Source organism: Cordyceps fumosorosea, assembly GCF_001636725.1.
Source record: "Cordyceps fumosorosea ARSEF 2679 chromosome Unknown scaffold_11, whole genome shotgun sequence".
Lineage (NCBI taxonomy): Eukaryota > Fungi > Ascomycota > Sordariomycetes > Hypocreales > Cordycipitaceae > Cordyceps > Cordyceps fumosorosea.
Window position 1 is genome coordinate 139,917 of NW_017387311.1, and position 18,329 is coordinate 158,245.

General features: G+C 58.2%; 9 protein-coding genes across 9 annotated transcripts; 1 reads left to right on the top strand and 8 right to left on the bottom strand.

The window, feature by feature from the left end:
• Positions 1–150: 150 nt before the first annotated feature.
• ISF_04831 (hypothetical protein) lies at positions 151–1,740 on the bottom strand (the record flags this gene model as incomplete). The annotated part of the gene is made up of 1 exon (XM_018848436.1): positions 151–1,740. One exon carries the CDS (start codon positions 1,738–1,740, stop codon positions 151–153), a length of 1,590 nt encoding a protein of 529 aa, XP_018704162.1.
• Positions 1,741–2,567: 827 nt separating this feature from the next.
• Positions 2,568–3,560, bottom strand: ISF_04832 (hypothetical protein; the record flags this gene model as incomplete). The annotated part of the gene is made up of 1 exon (XM_018848437.1): positions 2,568–3,560. The coding sequence occupies one exon, from the start codon at positions 3,558–3,560 to the stop codon at positions 2,568–2,570; it is 993 nt and encodes a 330-aa protein (XP_018704163.1).
• Positions 3,561–4,174: 614 nt separating this feature from the next.
• Positions 4,175–5,380, bottom strand: ISF_04833 (metalloprotease MEP1-like protein; the record flags this gene model as incomplete). Its single annotated transcript, XM_018848438.1, has 4 exons — positions 4,175–4,345; positions 4,431–4,701; positions 4,813–5,030; positions 5,123–5,380. The coding sequence occupies 4 exons, from the start codon at positions 5,378–5,380 to the stop codon at positions 4,175–4,177; spliced, it is 918 nt and encodes a 305-aa protein (XP_018704164.1).
• Positions 5,381–6,471: 1,091 nt separating this feature from the next.
• On the bottom strand, positions 6,472–7,788 carry ISF_04834 (dimethyladenosine transferase; the record flags this gene model as incomplete). Its single annotated transcript, XM_018848439.1, has 2 exons — positions 6,472–7,426; positions 7,580–7,788. The coding sequence occupies 2 exons, from the start codon at positions 7,786–7,788 to the stop codon at positions 6,472–6,474; spliced, it is 1,164 nt and encodes a 387-aa protein (XP_018704165.1).
• A 373-nt stretch (positions 7,789–8,161) lies between these two features.
• Positions 8,162–10,795, top strand: ISF_04835 (pre-mRNA splicing factor; the record flags this gene model as incomplete). The annotated part of the gene is made up of 1 exon (XM_018848440.1): positions 8,162–10,795. One exon carries the CDS (start codon positions 8,162–8,164, stop codon positions 10,793–10,795), a length of 2,634 nt encoding a protein of 877 aa, XP_018704166.1.
• A 452-nt stretch (positions 10,796–11,247) lies between these two features.
• On the bottom strand, positions 11,248–11,819 carry ISF_04836 (hypothetical protein; the record flags this gene model as incomplete). The annotated part of the gene is made up of 3 exons (XM_018848441.1): positions 11,248–11,415; positions 11,482–11,603; positions 11,708–11,819. 3 exons carry the CDS (start codon positions 11,817–11,819, stop codon positions 11,248–11,250), a joined length of 402 nt encoding a protein of 133 aa, XP_018704167.1.
• A 1,046-nt stretch (positions 11,820–12,865) lies between these two features.
• ISF_04837 (1,2-a-D-mannosidase) lies at positions 12,866–14,552 on the bottom strand (the record flags this gene model as incomplete). The annotated part of the gene is made up of 3 exons (XM_018848442.1): positions 12,866–14,013; positions 14,066–14,247; positions 14,299–14,552. 3 exons carry the CDS (start codon positions 14,550–14,552, stop codon positions 12,866–12,868), a joined length of 1,584 nt encoding a protein of 527 aa, XP_018704168.1.
• Positions 14,553–15,137: 585 nt separating this feature from the next.
• On the bottom strand, positions 15,138–16,378 carry ISF_04838 (mating-type switching protein swi10; the record flags this gene model as incomplete). The annotated part of the gene is made up of 2 exons (XM_018848443.1): positions 15,138–15,966; positions 16,035–16,378. The coding sequence occupies 2 exons, from the start codon at positions 16,376–16,378 to the stop codon at positions 15,138–15,140; spliced, it is 1,173 nt and encodes a 390-aa protein (XP_018704169.1).
• Positions 16,379–16,675: 297 nt separating this feature from the next.
• ISF_04839 (hypothetical protein) lies at positions 16,676–17,795 on the bottom strand (the record flags this gene model as incomplete). Its single annotated transcript, XM_018848444.1, has 2 exons — positions 16,676–17,058; positions 17,120–17,795. 2 exons carry the CDS (start codon positions 17,793–17,795, stop codon positions 16,676–16,678), a joined length of 1,059 nt encoding a protein of 352 aa, XP_018704170.1.
• Positions 17,796–18,329: the final 534 nt, after the last annotated feature.

Here is an 18,329-nt window from a genome sequence, read left to right on the forward strand (position 1 = left end):
GTGGGGGGGGGGGGGGGGGGAACTGGCATCCATGTTTCCCTGTAGTAGTTGCATCTCCCACGTAACAAGGCATCTACCGAAATCGAAACCCAACCAGAAGAGAGTAAAGAAAAATAAACACAGTAATACATCCGCCTTGCAGCTATCCGCTTACACAGGGTGCATGTATCCAGGCAGGAACTTGATCCATGGGCCCCTACGACCGCGAACGGGAATCGGATGGTGCAGATCGCACAGGGGAATAGCCCCGGGACCAGCGCTCTCATCAAACGGGTCGTACAACTCAAGAGTCGCTGTCGCCGCCGGCGAGCCGCCATTCGGCAGGCGGTAAGTCTGGGCGAGCATGGGTATCGTGGGGATGGACGCAGAGCGCTGGCGCTCCAGCGGCGGGAGGTCGTGCGCGCGCGCGTCCGTCGGCGCTCCGCTCTCCCGGCAGTAAAACCAACCACGGCCCTCGGGCGCGCCCGGGGTAGCCGGCCGGAGGGTCGAGCGGATGGTGTTGTTGCTGCTGACGAGGCTGGGGCCGTCATAATCCGACACGGACCGCGAGGCGCAGTCGTGCTCGTAGGAGCCGCCGACGCCGGCGAGGTACTGCGCGTGCGGGTCCATCGACGGTCTGCTCTCGCCGGGGTTGAAACAGGCACGGTTCTCGCGCTCGACCGGGGTGCTTGGCCGGACGGTGGAGAGGATGCTATTGTTGCTGATGCTCCTGGCGAGGTTGGGGCCGCCATAGTCCGATACGGGCCGCGAGGCGTAGTCGTGCCCGTAGAAGCCGCCGACGCCAGCAAGGTCCTGCGCGTACGCGTCCGTCGATGGTCCGTTCATAGCTGGCGACTCCTCCTCCTCGGCATTAAAGTAGAGAAAGGGATTGTTCTGGGGATCGAACGGGGTGGCCTGCCGAGCGGCGGGGAGGATACTACTATTATCAATACTGCTAACGATGCTAGGGCCGTTATAGTCCGACACGGACCGTGAGGCGTAGTCGTGGCTGTAGAAGGTCGACGGTCCACTCACGGCTGGCGACTCCTCCGCCTCCTCGTCGCTGGGGTAGAACGAGGCGCGGTTCTCGGGCTCAAGCGGGGTGCCCGGCATAGCGACGGAGAAGTAGCCGTTGTCGCTGATGCTGCTGACTATGCTGAAGCCGTCATGGTCAGATGCGGACTGCGAGGCGCGAAGGTGCCCGTAGAAGGAGTTCGAGGGCGACGTCGGGGCCGGGGCCGGCGCCGGTGGCCTCGGCCGGGACCACAGGGGTAGGGGCGCGGCAGTGGGCCGATGTGTGTAGTAGCCGGGGTCACCAGGATCGCTGGGTCGGTAGCCCGCGTCGCTGACCTGGACCACACAGACCGGCATGATTTCCCGGAGCCTTTGGAACGACTCTGTCGTCATCCGTGCTTCCCGCGTCGACGCCTGGAGCGGCGACGGCGGCGGCGGCGGCGGCGTCTCGGGGCGGGCGGCACCGCGCAGGCGAGTGACTACCCGTGTCCAGAGTTTGTGCAGGGACCGGCGCAGACGGCTCGGGCGCTTCTGTCGCTCTGGAAACGAGAACTCGTGGCTGGCGGAGGACGGGGTCGGCTGGATGAACTCCTCGTCAGTGGCAGATGACAGGCTCCAGGTCCACAGGAAGGAATCCTCGTCAGTGGCAGAGGACAGGGTCGACTGGATGGGCTCCTCGTCGCTGGGGGCGGCAGGCTCCTCCATGGACGAAACCTGCTTGCGCCGGCGTTGGAAGAAGCGAGCCATCGCGACTTTTCTAGAGGGTGCAAAGAACGTGTTGACGTAGGAAGGTTGTGGCAAGGAGGCAACAAAGGACGCAAGAGTTGTCGAGTTGTCGAGTTGTCGTAGGGTCTTGCGTTGCTCAACAGGCCCTGCTATCACGAGGAGTGACGAAGGAGTGAAGTGCAACACGGAAAGTCGGAAGCAGGACACCAACTACCCTTCATTTTGGACAATAATAACAATAAAATAATAAATAAATAAACTTTGGCGGTTAAGCTAGTTGGCAACAAAGGAAGAGTCGTGAAGCCTCAGTACCGTCTGGAAGGTTTCCAACTGAGTTCAGGCAACCAACTTACTTGCTCCGGCTATAAAGTTATCCCACAACTTTATAATTGTAAATCACGTAAAGAGTTGATCATGACAGTCCCGCTGGTAGTGCTGGTCTCGTCGCTGGCCCGCTCGGGGAACGACGACGATGTAGTCGCGTGTTGGTCGCGTGTTGGATTTTTTCCCCTACTTGCCCTTGTTGGCCGTGAAGCAAAAAGGCAAAGTATGACAAACAGAAGGAAACTTGTGGAGAAACCCGGTAAGCTCAGGCAAAAGTGACTGTCTAGATGGCCTTTGATTTCCGGCACAAAATTGCGACAGGCATGGTCAACCTAAGGCGTTGAGAATTAGCGACTGGTAGAAGGAAACGACCAAAAGACCCCGTGGACAAGGATAAGGAAAAGCATACCGAAAGAGTTAAAAGAAAGCCTAGAATTCTCTGAAGCCCAGTCCATGGTTAGCCCTGGCAGAGCAGCAGGACAAGGTTCCAAAGTCTTAACTCAGTAGCCCGTGCTGCACACTTGTCACCCGTCCAGCCCGCTTAGGAAGCTGTCCGCCTGCTTCGTCGCCCTCCTAGCCTCCATCGCCTTGCGCCTGTCCTCCATCTCACGACGCCGCGCGGCCTTGCGGTCCTCCCTCGCCTGGCGCTGCTCCTCCGTCTGGCGACGCTCCGCCTCGAGCTCGCGCATCTCGCGCTGCCGCTCCTCCTCGTCCTTGCTGAACTTGTAGAAGCCGACGCCCTTGGTGCGCACCTCCCTGTCCGCGTCGTAGTGTTTCATCTCGGGCGGCGTCGCGCTGCGGTCGCGTTTGCGCGCCAGCGCCTCCATCTGCTCCGGGTCGTCCGGCGCAAAGGCCATGGCCTGGATGGCGTCGCCGTGGATGAGGTTGCTCGGCGCGGCGGGGCGCGCCGACATGCGGTCGAGCTCCTCGGCGCCGAGCAGCCCGCGGCGGGCGCGCCGCTCCATGCGCTCCTTTTCGGCGCGGGTGCCGCGCCGCAGACGGCCAAACTCGTCCTCGTACTCGATGATCTCGTCGTCGCCGCCGTCCCCGTCTTGCTCGTCACCGGACGACGAACTTAGCTCAGACAGCTCCCTGCCTTCTTCATTCTCTGCCCACTTGCGGTCAAAGTCGATCAGGGGTCCCGCCTCGTTGTCCTGCGGCACGTAATCGCCGCGCTTCATGGCGGCGTAGAGGCGGGCCTTGCACTCCATGTTGCGCCTCACGCGGGCCAGCTCGCGCGACTCCTCCTCGGTGCCCGCCACGTCCTTGAGGACAAGCTTCTCGTCCTTGGCGCTTGCTTGGGCCTCCCGTTTCCGCGCCGTGTGGCTGCGAAACAGGTCGTCCTTGGGCTCCTTGGAGGGGCGGACGCGGCCGGCGGTGGCGGAGCCTGACGAGGCGCCGGATGATGCCATCAGCGAGGTCAGCTGGGCCGTAAATTCCAGGGAGGAAGAGAGGGTGGCATCTCTTCGCTGCTTCTTCTTGGGCCGCTGCCCGTAAAGATTGGGGTCTTGAGGCATCTTGGTTGGGCGTGGTGTTTGTGTTGCGCTAGTCGCGATCTGCGGCTCCGTGTCTCTGGACGTCAATCACATAACTTTCATCTGTGACAAGCGAGAAAAGGAAAAAGAATAAAAATGACGTCTTAATGATGGCTTATCGCAGTGCCTGAAGAGGCCGTGAGGAATTGTTGATGATGCAGGACGACAGAATTGCAGACCAAAAAAGTGAAGGCAAAATAGGCGACGTCGAGGGTGGGGCAGACTGTGGCTGCTGTTTGTAGATCTACTGAGTTGCGCATTGTGTACCGTAATAATAGCAACGAAATTTACTTCCAATTAAATGATAACTTTAGCCATTTTGTACTCTTTAATTTCTATTCTTGAGGAATAAAGTTTTGGTGAAAGCTGAGTTGCATTTTGTATGTTCCAACCATCGACCGTCCAGGTTAACCATTCCCCAGGTCGCAAGGAAGAGTGGGATGCAGTTTGAGAAGTGCTGGAGGATATATTGACAGCGTTTATATTATGTGAGAAATACAGGACATAATTTTAAAAATTCCAGCTTTTGTAGAAATTGACCCGGCCATGTAGAGCGTCCGACCCCAGGAGCTCCTATAAGTCACTTGCTTACTTGCTTACTTGCCACGGGTATCGGGCCAGGTCTGGCGCATACGCTCCATCTGACCCTTTGTGAACTCAGTCATGCAGTAATCATCAGAGTAGTCCATGTAGTTGTGGACAGGGTCCGGGCCGGGCATCGACGACTTGTTGTTGGATTCAAGGGTTCCCGTGCAGGTATCCCGGTCCTGAGCAGGTTAGCGGGCTCCGTTTCAAACGACCCCAACACAGAAAGAACAAAGACAAGGAAAAAGAAAGAAGGGCGTTTCTTACCTTGGGGCAACGGCTCGAGGGACTGCCCTCGGCGGGGGTATCGTAGATCTCATCGCCGGAACCGCGGCATCCTGCGAGCTCGTCGTCGTCGGCGGCGTTGTCGGGGCCCTGGAAAGTGTGGAGCAGGCTGAGCCAGTGGCCGGTCTCGTGGACCAGCGTGCCGCCGACCTGGGTGCGGCCGTAAAGCGACATGCCGGGGAGGCTGACTTGGTTGATGACGACGCCGTCCTTCTGGCGCTGGGCCTGAGTGGGCGATTTCTCCGGGAAGGTGCTGGGTAAACATTGTCAGCAGGAGACCAAAATAGGAGGAGCATGGAAAGAAAGGAGGCCGCAAGGCAAGCAAGTAGGAAGGGGACCGAAAGAAAAACAAGAAGAAACTCACGCCCATCCGAGAAGGGTGCTATCCTTCTTTTGAGAGTCAAGGGTTGTCACGTAGACGTTAAGCGTTCCATAGTCGCCTTGGCGGAGCTTGCCCTTCATTTGAAGTGACTCCGAGGAATCGTAGGTCAGCTGGCGCCAGCTGGGCTCGTTGATCCATTTCGTGTCGTTGAGGACAAAGGAGAAGCCAGTGCCAGAATAGGCCTTGTTGAAGTAGTCAAACTGGAAACACGGAGTGATGAGCAAAGACGCTGGTTTGAAGGGAAAGGAGGAAAAGAAGCAGACAGAACCGCCGTCTCTCGCCCTTTTCTTACCTGCTTGTTGATGGTGTCCTGGGAGATGTTGCCACCGCTCTCGGTGTCGTCCTCGGTGATGATGTGGAAGAAGGTCTGGATCTCGTAATTGGCACGGGCGGTAATGTCGCTCAGGCCGAGGAGCCGGGACTCGGCAGAGGCCGCGGCGTAGTTGGCGTGCATCTCCCGGACTCTGTCATTGGGCACAGTGCCGCAATGGTGACCAGAGGCGGCGGCGAGGGCGTTCAGGCCGCTGAGGACGGCAACTGTGTACTTCATGATGACTTGACAAGTGACAAATGGCTATATATAGGTGTATGTATAAATAGATGGCAAGATGAGATGGCTGGATCTGTGTCTGCTGAGCTAGAGGGAGCTGCTTCGGGCTCTCTTTATATACTCGGGCTTTGAAGCTCATCAAGTCAACTGCCTTGTTCGACTTGAATCCTTTTTCCATCATCAATCCGTCGTCCTTCCTTTTTTCGACATTGCAAGTCGTCCTTCCCTTTTCGACAGCACTGAAGCTGGAGTCTTTTCCTCTCGTAATTTGCTCGTCGTCCTTCCTGATTTCGACAATCTGCAACGCGAGAACCTCGCTCCGCCCTCTAGACCCCCAACTCCCCCACAATCCACCGGGGACAATCAGGATCAGCGCAACACGTTTTTTGCGAAGCTGATCCAGATGCCAGAATGGGACAAGGGGCTGGAGGTTGCCGTTAGGCCGGATACGCCCATTGGTCGACGACCTCGTTAGCCGCGGTCCTCTGCGTGGGCCAGGGGCCGGGTGAAGAAGCTTCCTTTCTGCCTTTAGGGCGTTGGGAAAGGCCGGGTCATTTGGCCGGCTTTAGCGACTTCCCCCTCCTTCTCGCCTAATACAAAGGGCCGGGAGATGAGGTGAAACCGAAAGCCGATAAGCACACGAGGTTTGCGAGGCACGCCGACGGCTGCTGGGGCTGATGACGATCAGCACCAACCGAGTAAGCTATGATTGACTAATGGGCATAACGTTAAAAAGAGGGTTAAAAGTTTTTACGGCAGTCGAATTGATAACGACCATCACCTGGTGCCTCCACATGTTTCGAGACTAATTGTTAAAAGGCAACTGACGAGTTTTCAGCTTTGTCATCTTTTGTCCTTGTAATTAGTAAATGATGCGCGTTGTTGGTTTCGCAGTTGCCTCGGCCTCTGCTAAAAAGATGAGTAATTTTGATTGTATTATCGTAGCGCATCGTGTAGATAAACAGAGGAAATCAAATGAATCATTAAAAAAAGCTCTTTTTGTGTTCCCATAACGCCTGAACGCTCAACCTTTGAATAGTCACCAAAATAGATAGCCTTCTACACAATGCCAGCCCTCATCGTCCAGATGCTCAGGAAAAGTGAATCCCCTCCTCGTTAAACGCAAACAGTAGCCGTAAGAAGTCCGTCTCGTCGCACTTTCCCGCACGCTTGTCCGCCAGCTCCGTCACGTCCTCGAGGACTTTGCGGATCTTCTCCCTGACCAGCTCGGCCACCTTGGTCTTCTTGCGCCGGCTCTTTGTCTTGGCCGGCGCGGCATTCGCGGCGGCCACTTCCTTGAAAAACGCCGGCGTATCATCATCATCCCCATCGACGTCCATGCCGCCGTCCTCCTCGCCGCCGTCCATCGCCACATCCTCCTCCTCCTCCTCATCGCCGCCGTCTTCAACCAGGCTGTCATCGACGGCAACGCCGTTCATCGCGCACCACGTGCGGTAGTTGCGCTCGACCATGGCCAACACCTCCTTGGTACCGAGCCAGCTGGCGCGCAGCGTCTTGTTCTTGCGCACGAAGCAGACGCGCAGCAGGCCGTCCCACTCGTCCCAGCTGACGTTGGGGCGGTCCTTGCCGACCTTGGGCTCGATGCGCACCACCGAGGACTCGACCTGCGGCGGCGGCCGGAAGTTGTTCTTGCCCACCTTCATAATGTGCGTGATGCGCGCCCAGAACTGCGCGTTCACCGACAGCCGGCAGTAGAGGGTGTCACCGGGTCGGGCCGTCAGGCGCAGGGCGAACTCGCGCTGAAACATGAGCACCGACGTCCGCGGCGGGTTCGGCATCGACAGCAGCTTGAAGACGAGCGGCGAGGAGATCTGGTATGGCGTGTTGGAGATGCACACGTCGAACGCGGGCAGCTCCGTCTTGATGACGTCGCCGAGGAGGACCTCGAGCTTGCGCTGCTCCGGCGTGCCCTGCACGCGCTTCGTCACCTCGGCCGCCATGCGCGGGTCGACCTCGACGCAGATGCACTTCTTGGCACGCTCCAGGATCCGGACAGTCAGGTTCCCGGTGCCTGGACCTACTTCCCTTTTTTCCGCCCGAAACTGTTAGTAATTGAAGGTGAATTTGTCTCATCATAGTCCTCGACAACCCGCCTAGGTAGCTTGGTAGTACCGAGAGCCCGGAAACTTTCCCACACGGCAGCGTGATATCAATACAGGAATTCTTATAGATACTTACAACACCGTGTCGGTAGGCTTGAGGTATGCTTTTTCCACGATGGCGTCTGACACGCCAGGGTTTTTGAGAATGTGCTGGCCAAAATTGGTGTTGAACTTGAAGACGTTGTTCTTGGCGGATTTGCTGTTGCCGTTGCTGCTGGACTGGCTCGGTCGTTCGTAAGGGGTATTGGAAGCGCCCCCGCGCTTGGGGGTCTTGATTTTGGCCATGCTGGGGGTATGTGATCGGTTAGGTGCTGACGCGACAAGGACAGCGAAGAGCTGAGTGAAGATATCCCGAAGATGATGGAGGGGCGGTATGGAAACTTTTTTTGGTGGAGGCTATCGATAAGACGGGGGGGGGGGGCGAATTTGTGCCACGTTTGGTCAATTTGGCAGCCTGTGGAGTCTACTTTTGCACGCGCAGCCAACTATGTACGTTGTACATGCATAGATAGGTAGGCTCCTAAAAGGTTCTCACAGGCAGCAACTTCAACAGCCACGCCTTTGTTTACTCCTTCTCCTGTGTATTTGCGCACTCAGCGCCATCGCACCTGGCGCACATCGGCATCTTCGTGTGTAGAGAGTCTGTACGTGCGCTACGATGACGACTCGACGCGACTTTCTCAGCCAGCCGGCTCCCGAAAACTACGTGGCAGGTCTCGGTCGCGGTGCTACGGGCTTCACGACTAGATCTGATCTCGGCCCTGCGCGCGATGGCCCCAGCGACGACCAGATCAAGGAGGCACTGGCCAAACGTGCCCAGCAGCTCGGATTGGCACCGGAGAAGGGAAAGAAGGACAAGGACGATGAAGAGGGTGGAGGTGGCGGCGGCGATGACGAGCGATACCAGGACCCGGACAACGAGGTGGGTCTCTTTGCCGGCGGCCTCTACGACAAGGACGACGAGGAGGCCGACAAGATTTGGGAATGGGTCGACGAGCGCATGGATCGACGAAAACGCCAGCGAGAAGAACGAGAAGAAGCCGAGCGCGACGAGTACGAGCGCAACAACCCCAAGATTCAGCAGCAGTTTACCGACCTCAAGCGTGCGCTGGCGACCGTCTCCGACGATGACTGGGCGAACCTCCCCGAGGTCGGTGACCTGACGGGCAAGAACAGACGAAGCAAGCAGGCGCTGCGACAGCGATTCTACGCCGTCCCCGACAGCGTTCTGGCTGCGGCGCGCGATTCGACCGAGATGAGCGCGATGGTGACGGACGATGGCGGTGCGTCGTCAGGCGCGGATGGTAGAGAGACCTCTGACGGCACAATGACCAACTTTGCGGAGATTGGCGCTGCGCGAGACAAGGTGCTCAAGTCGAGATTAGAACAGGCTTCGCGATCCGGCAATGGCGACGCCAGCAACGGCAGCTCTACGAGTATTGACCCTCAGGGCTACATTACGAGTCTCAACAACATGGTCATGCCGGAGTCCGCGACGCAGGTCGGCGACATCAACCGCGTTCGCGAGCTACTGCAATCCGTGGTCAAGACGAACCCCAACAACGCGCTGGGCTGGATAGCAGCCGCCCGGCTGGAGGAGCTGGCGGGCAAAATTGGAGCCGCGCGCAAGACGATTGACCAGGGCTGCGAGCGGTGTCCGAAGAGCGAGGACGCGTGGTTGGAGAATATCCGCCTGAATCACGAGAGCAATAACGCCAAGATCATCGCGCGGCGAGCAATCGAGGCCAACAACCGGTCCGTTCGGCTATGGGTGGAGGCCATGCGGCTGGAGCACATCCCCAACAACAAGAAGCGCGTAATACGGCAGGCGCTGGACCACATCCCCGAGTCGGAGGCGCTGTGGAAGGAGGCCGTCAACCTGGAGGAGAACCCCGACGACGCGAAGCTGATGCTGGCCAAGGCGACGGAGCTGATCCCGCTGTCGGTGGATCTGTGGCTCGCGCTGGCGCGCCTCGAGACGCCGGAGAACGCGCAAAAGGTTCTCAACAAGGCGCGCAAGGCGTGCCCGACCTCGCACGAGATCTGGATCGCGGCGGCGCGCCTGCAGGAGCAGCTCGGACAGGCGGCTAAGGTCAACGTGATCAAGCGCGGCGTGCAGGTGCTTGTCAAGGAGCAGGCGATGCCGAAGCGCGAGGAGTGGATCGCCGAGGCGGAAGCGTGCGAGGCGGACGGCGCGACCATCACCTGCGAGAACATCATCCGCGAGACGCTCGGCTGGGGGCTGGACGAGGACGACGACCGCAAGGACACGTGGGCCGAGGACGCGCGCGGCAGCATCAACCGCGGGCGGTACGAGACGGCGCGCGCCGTCTACGCGTACGCGCTGCGCGTCTTCGTCAACAGCAAGACGCTCTGGGCGGCGGCGGCCGACCTGGAGCGCGCACACGGCACCCGCGCCTCGCTCTGGCAGGTGCTCGAGAAGGCCGTCGAGGCGTGCCCGCACAGCGAGGACCTCTGGATGCTGCTCGCCAAGGAGAAGTGGCAGAGCGGCGAGGTCGACGGCGCACGCCTCGTGCTCAAGCGCGCCTTCCACCAGAACCCCAACAACGAGGACATCTGGCTCGCCGCCGTCAAGCTCGAGTCGGAGAGTGGCCACGTCGAGCCCGCGCGGCAGCTGCTGGCCGTCGCGCGCGAGCAGGCGCCCACCGACCGCGTCTGGACTAAGAGCGTCGTCTTCGAGCGCGTCCACGCCGACCCGGCCAACCCCGCCGCCGGCGCCGAGGCCGCGCTCGACCTCGTCCTCCAGGCGCTGCGGCTCTTCCCCACCGCGCCCAAGCTGTGGATGCTCAAGGGCCAGATCTACGAGGAGGACCTGGGCCGCGTCCCCGCCGCGCGCGACGCCTACGCCGCCGGCGTCAAGGCCGCCCCACGCTCCGTCCCGCTGTGGCTGCTCTACGCCTCGCTCGAGGAGCGCGCCGGTCTCCAAGTCAAGGCGCGCTCCGTGCTGGACCGCGCGCGCCTCGCCGTGCCGCGCTCCGCGGGTGGAGCAGATCTTCCACCTGGAGGCGCGCACGCAGCGCAAGCCGCGGTGCCTGGACGCGGTCAAGAAGGTGGACAACGACCCGGCGCTGTTCGTGGGCGTGGCGCGGCTGTTCTGGGCGGAGCGCAAGCTGGACAAGGCGCAGGGGTGGTTCGAGCGCGCGCTGGCGCTGGACGCCGCGCGGGGGGACAGCTGGGCGTGGTACCACAGGTTCCTGCGGCAGCACGGGACGGAGGAGAAGCGCGCGGAGGTGGTGGCGAGGTGCGTGGCGGCGGAGCCACGGTACGGTGATGTGTGGCCGGCGGTGGCGAAGAGGCCGGCGAACGCGAAGAAGAGCGTCGAGGAGATTCTCGAGCTGGTGGCCCAGGAGCTGGAGCAGGAGTAATAAATCGGCCTTGGAGGATGGCGGAGGGTGTCTTGTGTATAGTAGCCGGCCAGTTTGGGGGAAGCTCTATTTCCTTCTTTGTCTTTTCACATCAGCAGCCAAGACGGCTGTCTCGGGAACAATAATCTGGAGTTCACATGTAAGTAGCCAAATTCAGGCCATGTTGAAGATTTCACGCAAGTTGGTCATGAGACGGTGCATGGTATGGACGTGATGATGTTGGTAATTAAGTACAAAGTGTTTGTTCGTTTTTTTTTTCTCCTATAGAAAAGGCTGTAAACGCATTGATGGACAAAATGGACAAAATGGAAAAAACGTGAGTAACAAGAGCATTAACAATCTGACGAGGAGTAGCAAATTATTTGCCACCGAACCAGCCGGAGAGGCCGCTCTTGGCCTTGGCAGCGCCGTCCTCGACCGTCTTGTCAAACTTGTCGACGGCCTTGAGGGCCTCGGCCTTGGCCTCCTTGGCGTACGACTCGGCGTTGTCGCGGGTCTGACCGACCTGCCTATCCGCCTGCTGCCACTGTGCGATTGTCAGGTTAGCGAATTGCCATCACCCTCCCCCCTTCCTCTGGGGAGAAAAGCTCACAGCCTTGTCGAGCTTGGCGCCGGCCTCGGAGCCGGCGCTCTGGAGCTTCCCGGCGGCGTCGGGGGAGGAGCCGGTGCCGGGGATGGCCGACTTGATGTTGGCGCGGGCCTTGTGGAGGTCGCCTGGTGAAGGTGAGGTGAGTGAGTTGATCATTCCGTCGACGCGGTGGCGGATGTGTCGAGTGCGAAGCGTGCCGCGTTGGCGAGGAGAAAGGGGAAAAACGTACTCTCAAACTTGTTCTCGGCGGCCTTGGCGTTGCCGCCGGCGCTGTAGAGGTAGTATCCGATACCACCGGCGGCGCCGAGGCCGAGGATCAGGGGCATGCGCGACTTGGACATTTTTTGTAAGGGCTGGTTTTGTGGTTGATTGAATTGGAAACCGGAGAGGGATGGGTTGTGGTGGTGTGAAGGAGAAGGGGAGAGGAAAGTGGTGTGATGTAAGAGGGAGGGGGGAAAAGTAGAGCTGGAGGATGGAGCTGGCATGCAAGGCTAGAATCGGGGGTTTGCCAGGCACTGCTTGCTTCCTTGGCTACGGAAAATAATAGACTAACTAGATAGTAACTATAGAGGTAGGTACAGTAGGCTGGGAGGGAAGGAGGCAACAAGTCGGCAGGCTTTCCCTTGCGTGCAGACTAGGCTGGCCCAACGGCGTGGTTGCTTGCGAGCTCCCCGAGAAACCGCGCTTAGCCGGGAATGGCCCAAGGGAAAAAAAACTCTAGCATAATGGGATAATAATACGATGGAGGAGGGCATGCAGGCGTGGCTTTGTAGACGGTACTTACTTGTAACTTGGGTGACATGGCATGTGCGATGGCCGTCGTTGTTTATTGGATGGTACCCAGCCATGTACACGGGGTGTTGTCTAACGTCTGCAATAATCCAAGTTTTTTCTCTTTAAAGGTCCAAAGTTGTTTTCTATCTCTCTTAACCTCGCTTGCTTCTTCGACCGTGTATGCGAAAACCATGACGCGACTCCCGTCAACGGGACGACCAGAAACGGCTGTCCGTGGAAAAAAATACATGACGTAATGATGCCGCCGCGGATCGAAGAATCGAGACATCGTGGGGAGCTCTTGGACAGTGGGGCCTTGCTGAGCTTCAGCGGGGCTCCCCAGTGGGTTCAGCAGCTAAAGCTATGTATGTACATACTGTACCTAGCTAGCGGGCTGAATCCAAATGTGTACGGGCCATCTCTACTGGCCATCTTTACTGGCCATCTTTACTGGCCATCTTTACTGGCCAGCGCTGAAAATTGCAAGATGCCAATTAAACAACATCTGTGCAAAGGACAACCTCAATTGCTTCTCAGACCGAATTGGATATTCCACCCCGAAAACTCTCCGCCAAAAAGACACAGCAAATCCCTGACCCATTCGTCCAACTGCTTAGTGCCTGCGTGTGCGAATTGGGTGCCCGCCGGCGGTAAAGACATATTCCATCCACGGCGCCTTGCTCAGGAAGTGACGACTGTCTTCCTCTACAAAGATGAGATACAAGAACTTGAGCGTCTTCGCCAGCCAGGAGCTCTCCATCCTGTCGTCGAACCCGCCGCCGTCCGGCGCCATGACGTCCTTGATGGTCGCGTAGCCGGCGCCCGACCAGCACACGCTGCGCACCGTCTTGAAGACCTCGTACGCCATGTCCTGGTACTTGCGGTCGCGCGTCACCTGGTATGCATAGTACAGCGACTCCACCATCTCCGGCCTGAGCCCCCAGCCGGGCGACGACGCCCAGAAGCCCGACTCGTTGTAAAAGCCGGCCTGGTCGCTCGGTGGCGAGCCGCCCAGCTGCGCGTCCACCCACCGGAAGCCCTCGGGGCCGATGCCGCTCGGAGTCTTGTACGTCTGGTAGTACGAATCCGTGAGCTGCAGGCCAAAATCAATATACTTGGTCTCGTTGAGGGCGAGGCCGCCGAGGATGAAGGTGCCGCCGGCAAACGCGGCGGCGTGCTCCGACTCGGCCGTCGTGCTCTGGCCGTCGTACGACTTGAGGAATGTGAGGTTGGATCGGCTGGACGGTTGAGACGCGAGGTACGCAATGGTCGAGTCGGCAGCCTTGACCCATCGGTCTTTATGCTCAGAAAACCACTTGGGGTCATACAGGTACATCTTGATAAGGTAGTCGTAGAAGCTGCCCATGTGCGAGCCCCAGCCCCCGCTGCTGTCCTTGAACTCACCGTCCTTGACGCCCACCCACGTACCGATCAAGCCGGGCCATGCTTCCGGAGCGCCGTAGGGACGCAGAAGATAGTTCTCGGCTTTCTGGGCCATTTTGTAATACTTGTCATCGCCAATGAGGTCGCTGAGGTAGGTCCACTCAAGAAGCAAAGTGCCAATTTCGGCGGCGCTGCTGCGATCTGCGCCGCTCTTCACCTTTGCGGGATTGAAGTAGACCGTGGGGTCGGGTATACCAGTGGGCGCGTCGAATGCCACAGACAGGCCGTCGGCTAAAGTCTTGGCCTGGTCCAACATCCATTTTCCATTCTTGTCCTTGCCCTCGACAGGAGGCATATTGCCGTGGAGGATGCCATACGCTGTCTAGATCAGTAATCTGCGCCCCCAACGCGGCAATCCACAGCAACTTACAGCCAACAAGGCCTCCAAGGTAGTGAGCTGTAGCCTTAAAGACGGAAATGGGATCTGCTCGTTTTTTAGTGGTGCCAAAATCCAACGTGGATATAATCTCGACACTCTTCGCAGTAACATTCTTATCCTTCATGATGATGGCTGTGCTGAGAGCATCGATAACCGTAAGGGCCCATCCATTGCTACGGCAAAGGTCAGCATCGCCTCTTCGAGCTAGGTTTCCGTAGGCCTACCGATCATCCTCCCCGTCCCTCCGCCGAGGATGAAGCACGTCGTATCCCCAGGCGTGGCGGTAGTACCCCAACCAAGATTCCCGGAAAACTCTCTTCACCTCCTCGGCCCGCCAGTCGGGTACTGGAGGGAATACTTTGGAAGAACGTTCGGACAACTGAGAATCCGGGATTACCTTGAGAGAAGGGTCAGAAGGAAGGGCCAACGCGCGAGACGCAAGGCCTAAAAGGACGCTGCTGGTGATTTTGACCTTCATTGTGTGGCGCAAGCAAGCGATGCCAGGCGGGGCGCGCAGCCAGAACATGCAAACAAGACGGGCCAGAGCTACTTATAACACTGGGAATAAATACAGTGTGGCATCTGGGCCAGTAGTGGGCGGAGCTGTTTATCGAAGCATGTGCCAAATACCTGCAAATGAACCTGCCTAGCGCTGAGGCTGCAGGGCAAGCGCTGGGTGCCCGTGCCAATGAATTGTACCTAGCGATGGACATGATGTCCATCCGCAAGGACGCGATACAGCATCATGTAGAGCATAAAGCCAAAGAGCCACAGTAAATAAATTTTGCGGCGCAGTTGGGCCTTTATCGATCCACCGGCAAGGCCTAGACACGCCGGACCAAACAATTTCTGCTGGCCCTAAGCTGGCAATGGGCAACTGACGCGGGGCTGTCTACATCATTGAGGCAAGCGTATGATGTCGGGCCGCGCTTGGCGAGGAAGGTTCTAGATTGATTGTTGAAAGTGGCAGCGCCGGCGGCCCCTTAGTAAGGAAGGCCGCGTGATGTGGCCAATGCATATAGCTAGCCGTAAACAGCAGCCTCATTAGAACGCGCAAGGCTGCTCAGTTGCGAAGCTTTGCCAACGCAGCCGCAATTCCATCAGGAAGCTCTTCAGGCTTGTCAGCTTCGCGCTGCGCTAGCTCGCTGGCCGTCTGTGTTGGGTTGGAAGCGGTAGTCGCGGCGGCTTCCAGTTCGTCATCCTCGTCGTCCGTGTCGCCACGGAATTGGAACTGCTTGCCCGAGTTCAACGCCCCGCCTGCTTCGGGGGTCGTCTCCGCAGCCTTCGCCGCCGGCATGTCTCTCAATGGCACACGAGAGAGCGGCACTGCCTCCTCCAGCCGCGATGCCCTGCCGGCTGCGGCTCCGGGCTCGGCCAGCGCAGCCAGGGCGGCAGCGTCGCCGGTGGGCAGGATCCGCTTGGACGCATTCTTGGCCCGGAACGGCTCCTCGATGGCGGCGGTCCAACGCTTGACCTTGACGCCGCCCCAGCCGCTGAGCATGCCGAGCTGCTCGGCGTCGGCGTTGATGGCGTTCCTTAGGCTGCCGAAGTTGGCCACGAGGGCAACGGCATCTGACTTGTTCAGGCTGCGGGGGACCGTGACAAAGTCGACAAGGCGCTCTGCATAGCTGGATGACTGCTTGCCGCGGATTGCGTCGAAGCTGGCATGCTCGTATGCTTTGTAGAGTTCCAGGTAGCGAGCGGCCTCGGCGGCGGACCAGCACGAGATGATGGTGACATTGTTGACCATGGAGGTCTTGGACAGCTCGCGGAGGGGGTCTTCGTGGTTTGGGATGTCAATCATGGTGAGCAGAATTCGTAGATTATACTTGCCTTGCAAGTTTCGAATTCGGGTATAGACGTATTCGGGATGAAGACGGTGGTACTTGAGACTGTGACAGAAACCTGTTAGAGCACGGAATCCCAACTGCCAAGTGTGTAGATACAATGAAGAGTGTACCTCAAAAACAGCGCGCATGTCGAGGCTCCAAGAGTATAGTCTGCCGGAATGTCGCTGTACTCCCACGGCATCGACTTGATGTGTGTCAGGACCGGATTTCCGCGCTGACGGGGCGAGACGAGGATATTCGAAGCGCCTTGTCTGGGAGGAAGCGACTGGGGAGTCGGCTGTACGACCTTGGCTCCGGATGCTGAAGCCGCAGGAGGTGCTTTGTCGAGGCGCTGAGGTGTAGGCTGCTGAATCTTAGGCCGTGGTTGCGGCTGCGCAGGTCGTGAGGCAGGAGTCGGAACGGCGGCTGCCATGGCGGCAAGTAGCGCATCATCGGCGCCATATTCGTCAGCCATGGCGAACAGTAAGCCGATACTTGGTGTCCAATGCTTGGTGGGTTAATTGTACGACGGAATGCCGTTGGCAAGCATGGCTAGATGAGCGTTTGTTTGGTCTAGAAATTCACGGTCGCCATGTTAAACCCCACTGTCAAGACAACTAACCATGTATGTACTGTATGTACAGTAGGTACATAGCAGCTGCCAATCCAGCATGACGTAGTGAAGGTCTTCAGCTATTGCAAAAATAAAAGTGTATTTGTCGTTTTGCCTTTCTATTTTCCTGAATCTTGTATTAAATATTAATTTTCTTTTTTACAATGCAAGGATAAACACGGCCGCCACGAGCAATCCAGACACGGCAGAAATAGCACCCGCATCGCTGCCCTTGCTCTCGCCTTTCCCCTTTCCGTCCGTCGCGTTTCCTCCTTTCCCTTGATCGCTTTTTCCAACGTGAGGCTCGGGCCGCACGCAGCTCAGCTTCGCAAAGCCCGGCTCAGCATTGTCCGGATACGTGCCGTTCTTGTACTTGCCAAACATGGTGACGACGGCGATGAAGTCTTGCGTGGTGGACTTCCACATCAAGGGACCGTCGCTCGGTACGGGGTCGATATCCTCGTGCTCCTTGTCCCTGGCATACTTCCAGCCGTCCACGAGGGTCGTGGCGCCCGTCATGTACTCGGTGGGAGCTTCGAGTCCTATGATGCCATGAGTGAGCCGCAGCACCTGATTGAGTCTGCGAGATGGATGGGTACTCACGGTTCCAAAAGTCCCCTCCAAAGTCCCAATATGCGTGCCCGCATTCTTTGGGCAGGCCAAAGCCCCGACAGTCTCCTCGCGCGCCGTACGGGTTCACGGGGAGGCTATCAGTGGTCGCGTACGAGGTGGAGGCCGTCTTCTCGATGGCGTCGATGCAGCTTTGGGAAAGGAACGGGCTGCAGTCGCCGTCGGGCCTCGTCTCCTTGTTCTCCGGGTTGTTCGACTGGCTGCTGTTCCCGAACGTGCTTCCCGATATGGAGATGAAAGTGCAGAAGAACCAGCTTGGGTCCACGTTTGCGATGACCAGGCCGTTGGCGTTGCGCACATTCTGAGCGACGGTCTTGTTGGCGATGCTGTCCGGGTCCACCTTGCTGTACAGAGACGGGGGCGCCATGATCTTCAGATCCCAGCCGAGCTCGAACGGGGTCAGATCGACAGCCGTGACGTTGATTGTCCAGCCATCCATCTCAGACCCGGGGAAGGGCTTGGTCACGTCGCGGCCGGTTACCTTGTAGGACGCGGAGGCATTGGAGGATGCGACTGCGTCGATCCACTGCTTGGACCCCGGATCGAAGGGTGACAGTCCTAATCCATTTGGTTCCAGAAGACCACCCCAGGCGGCGCAGAGCGTGGGAAGCAGCGCCGCCGATAATGAGCCAACTGGCGTTGGGCGCATGGTTTCAAGGGACACTGCTGCAGAGAGTTGAGGGACAAAGGTTCGTAGGAGAATATTGTGCGGCCCACAGCCTTATGATTGCATCGCGACAAGGCTGAGGCGATTGAGTCACTAATTGACTAACTAATTTCCTGCACCTGCACGATGCTTCTCCAAGTCTAGCGTCATAGTCGCTGAATACGATGTGGGAAATGAGTGAGATTTTAGGACTCGTTACGAATACAGATATTTACATACAGCCGCGCTCCTGATGAAAAATGTGTTGCTCCCTCGGCTCTGGCGCTTGCTCTGCCATGTTGCTTTGCGGCCATCAAGACAGTGCCAAGTTTAGCCGTCGGGATAATGCACGGATGTGTGGTGGAGTGCAGGATGCGGGGGACGATGATCAGTGAGGTCGAATGGGGGGAGAAAGCGGTTAATTGTTTGTTCGGCGTGTTTATTATTAGTGAGTACGGATAGGTATAACTAACAAAAGATGGCTTGTGGCGTTTCATTTATTAATCCACCAATCAATCCACTGTCATGTCATGATGC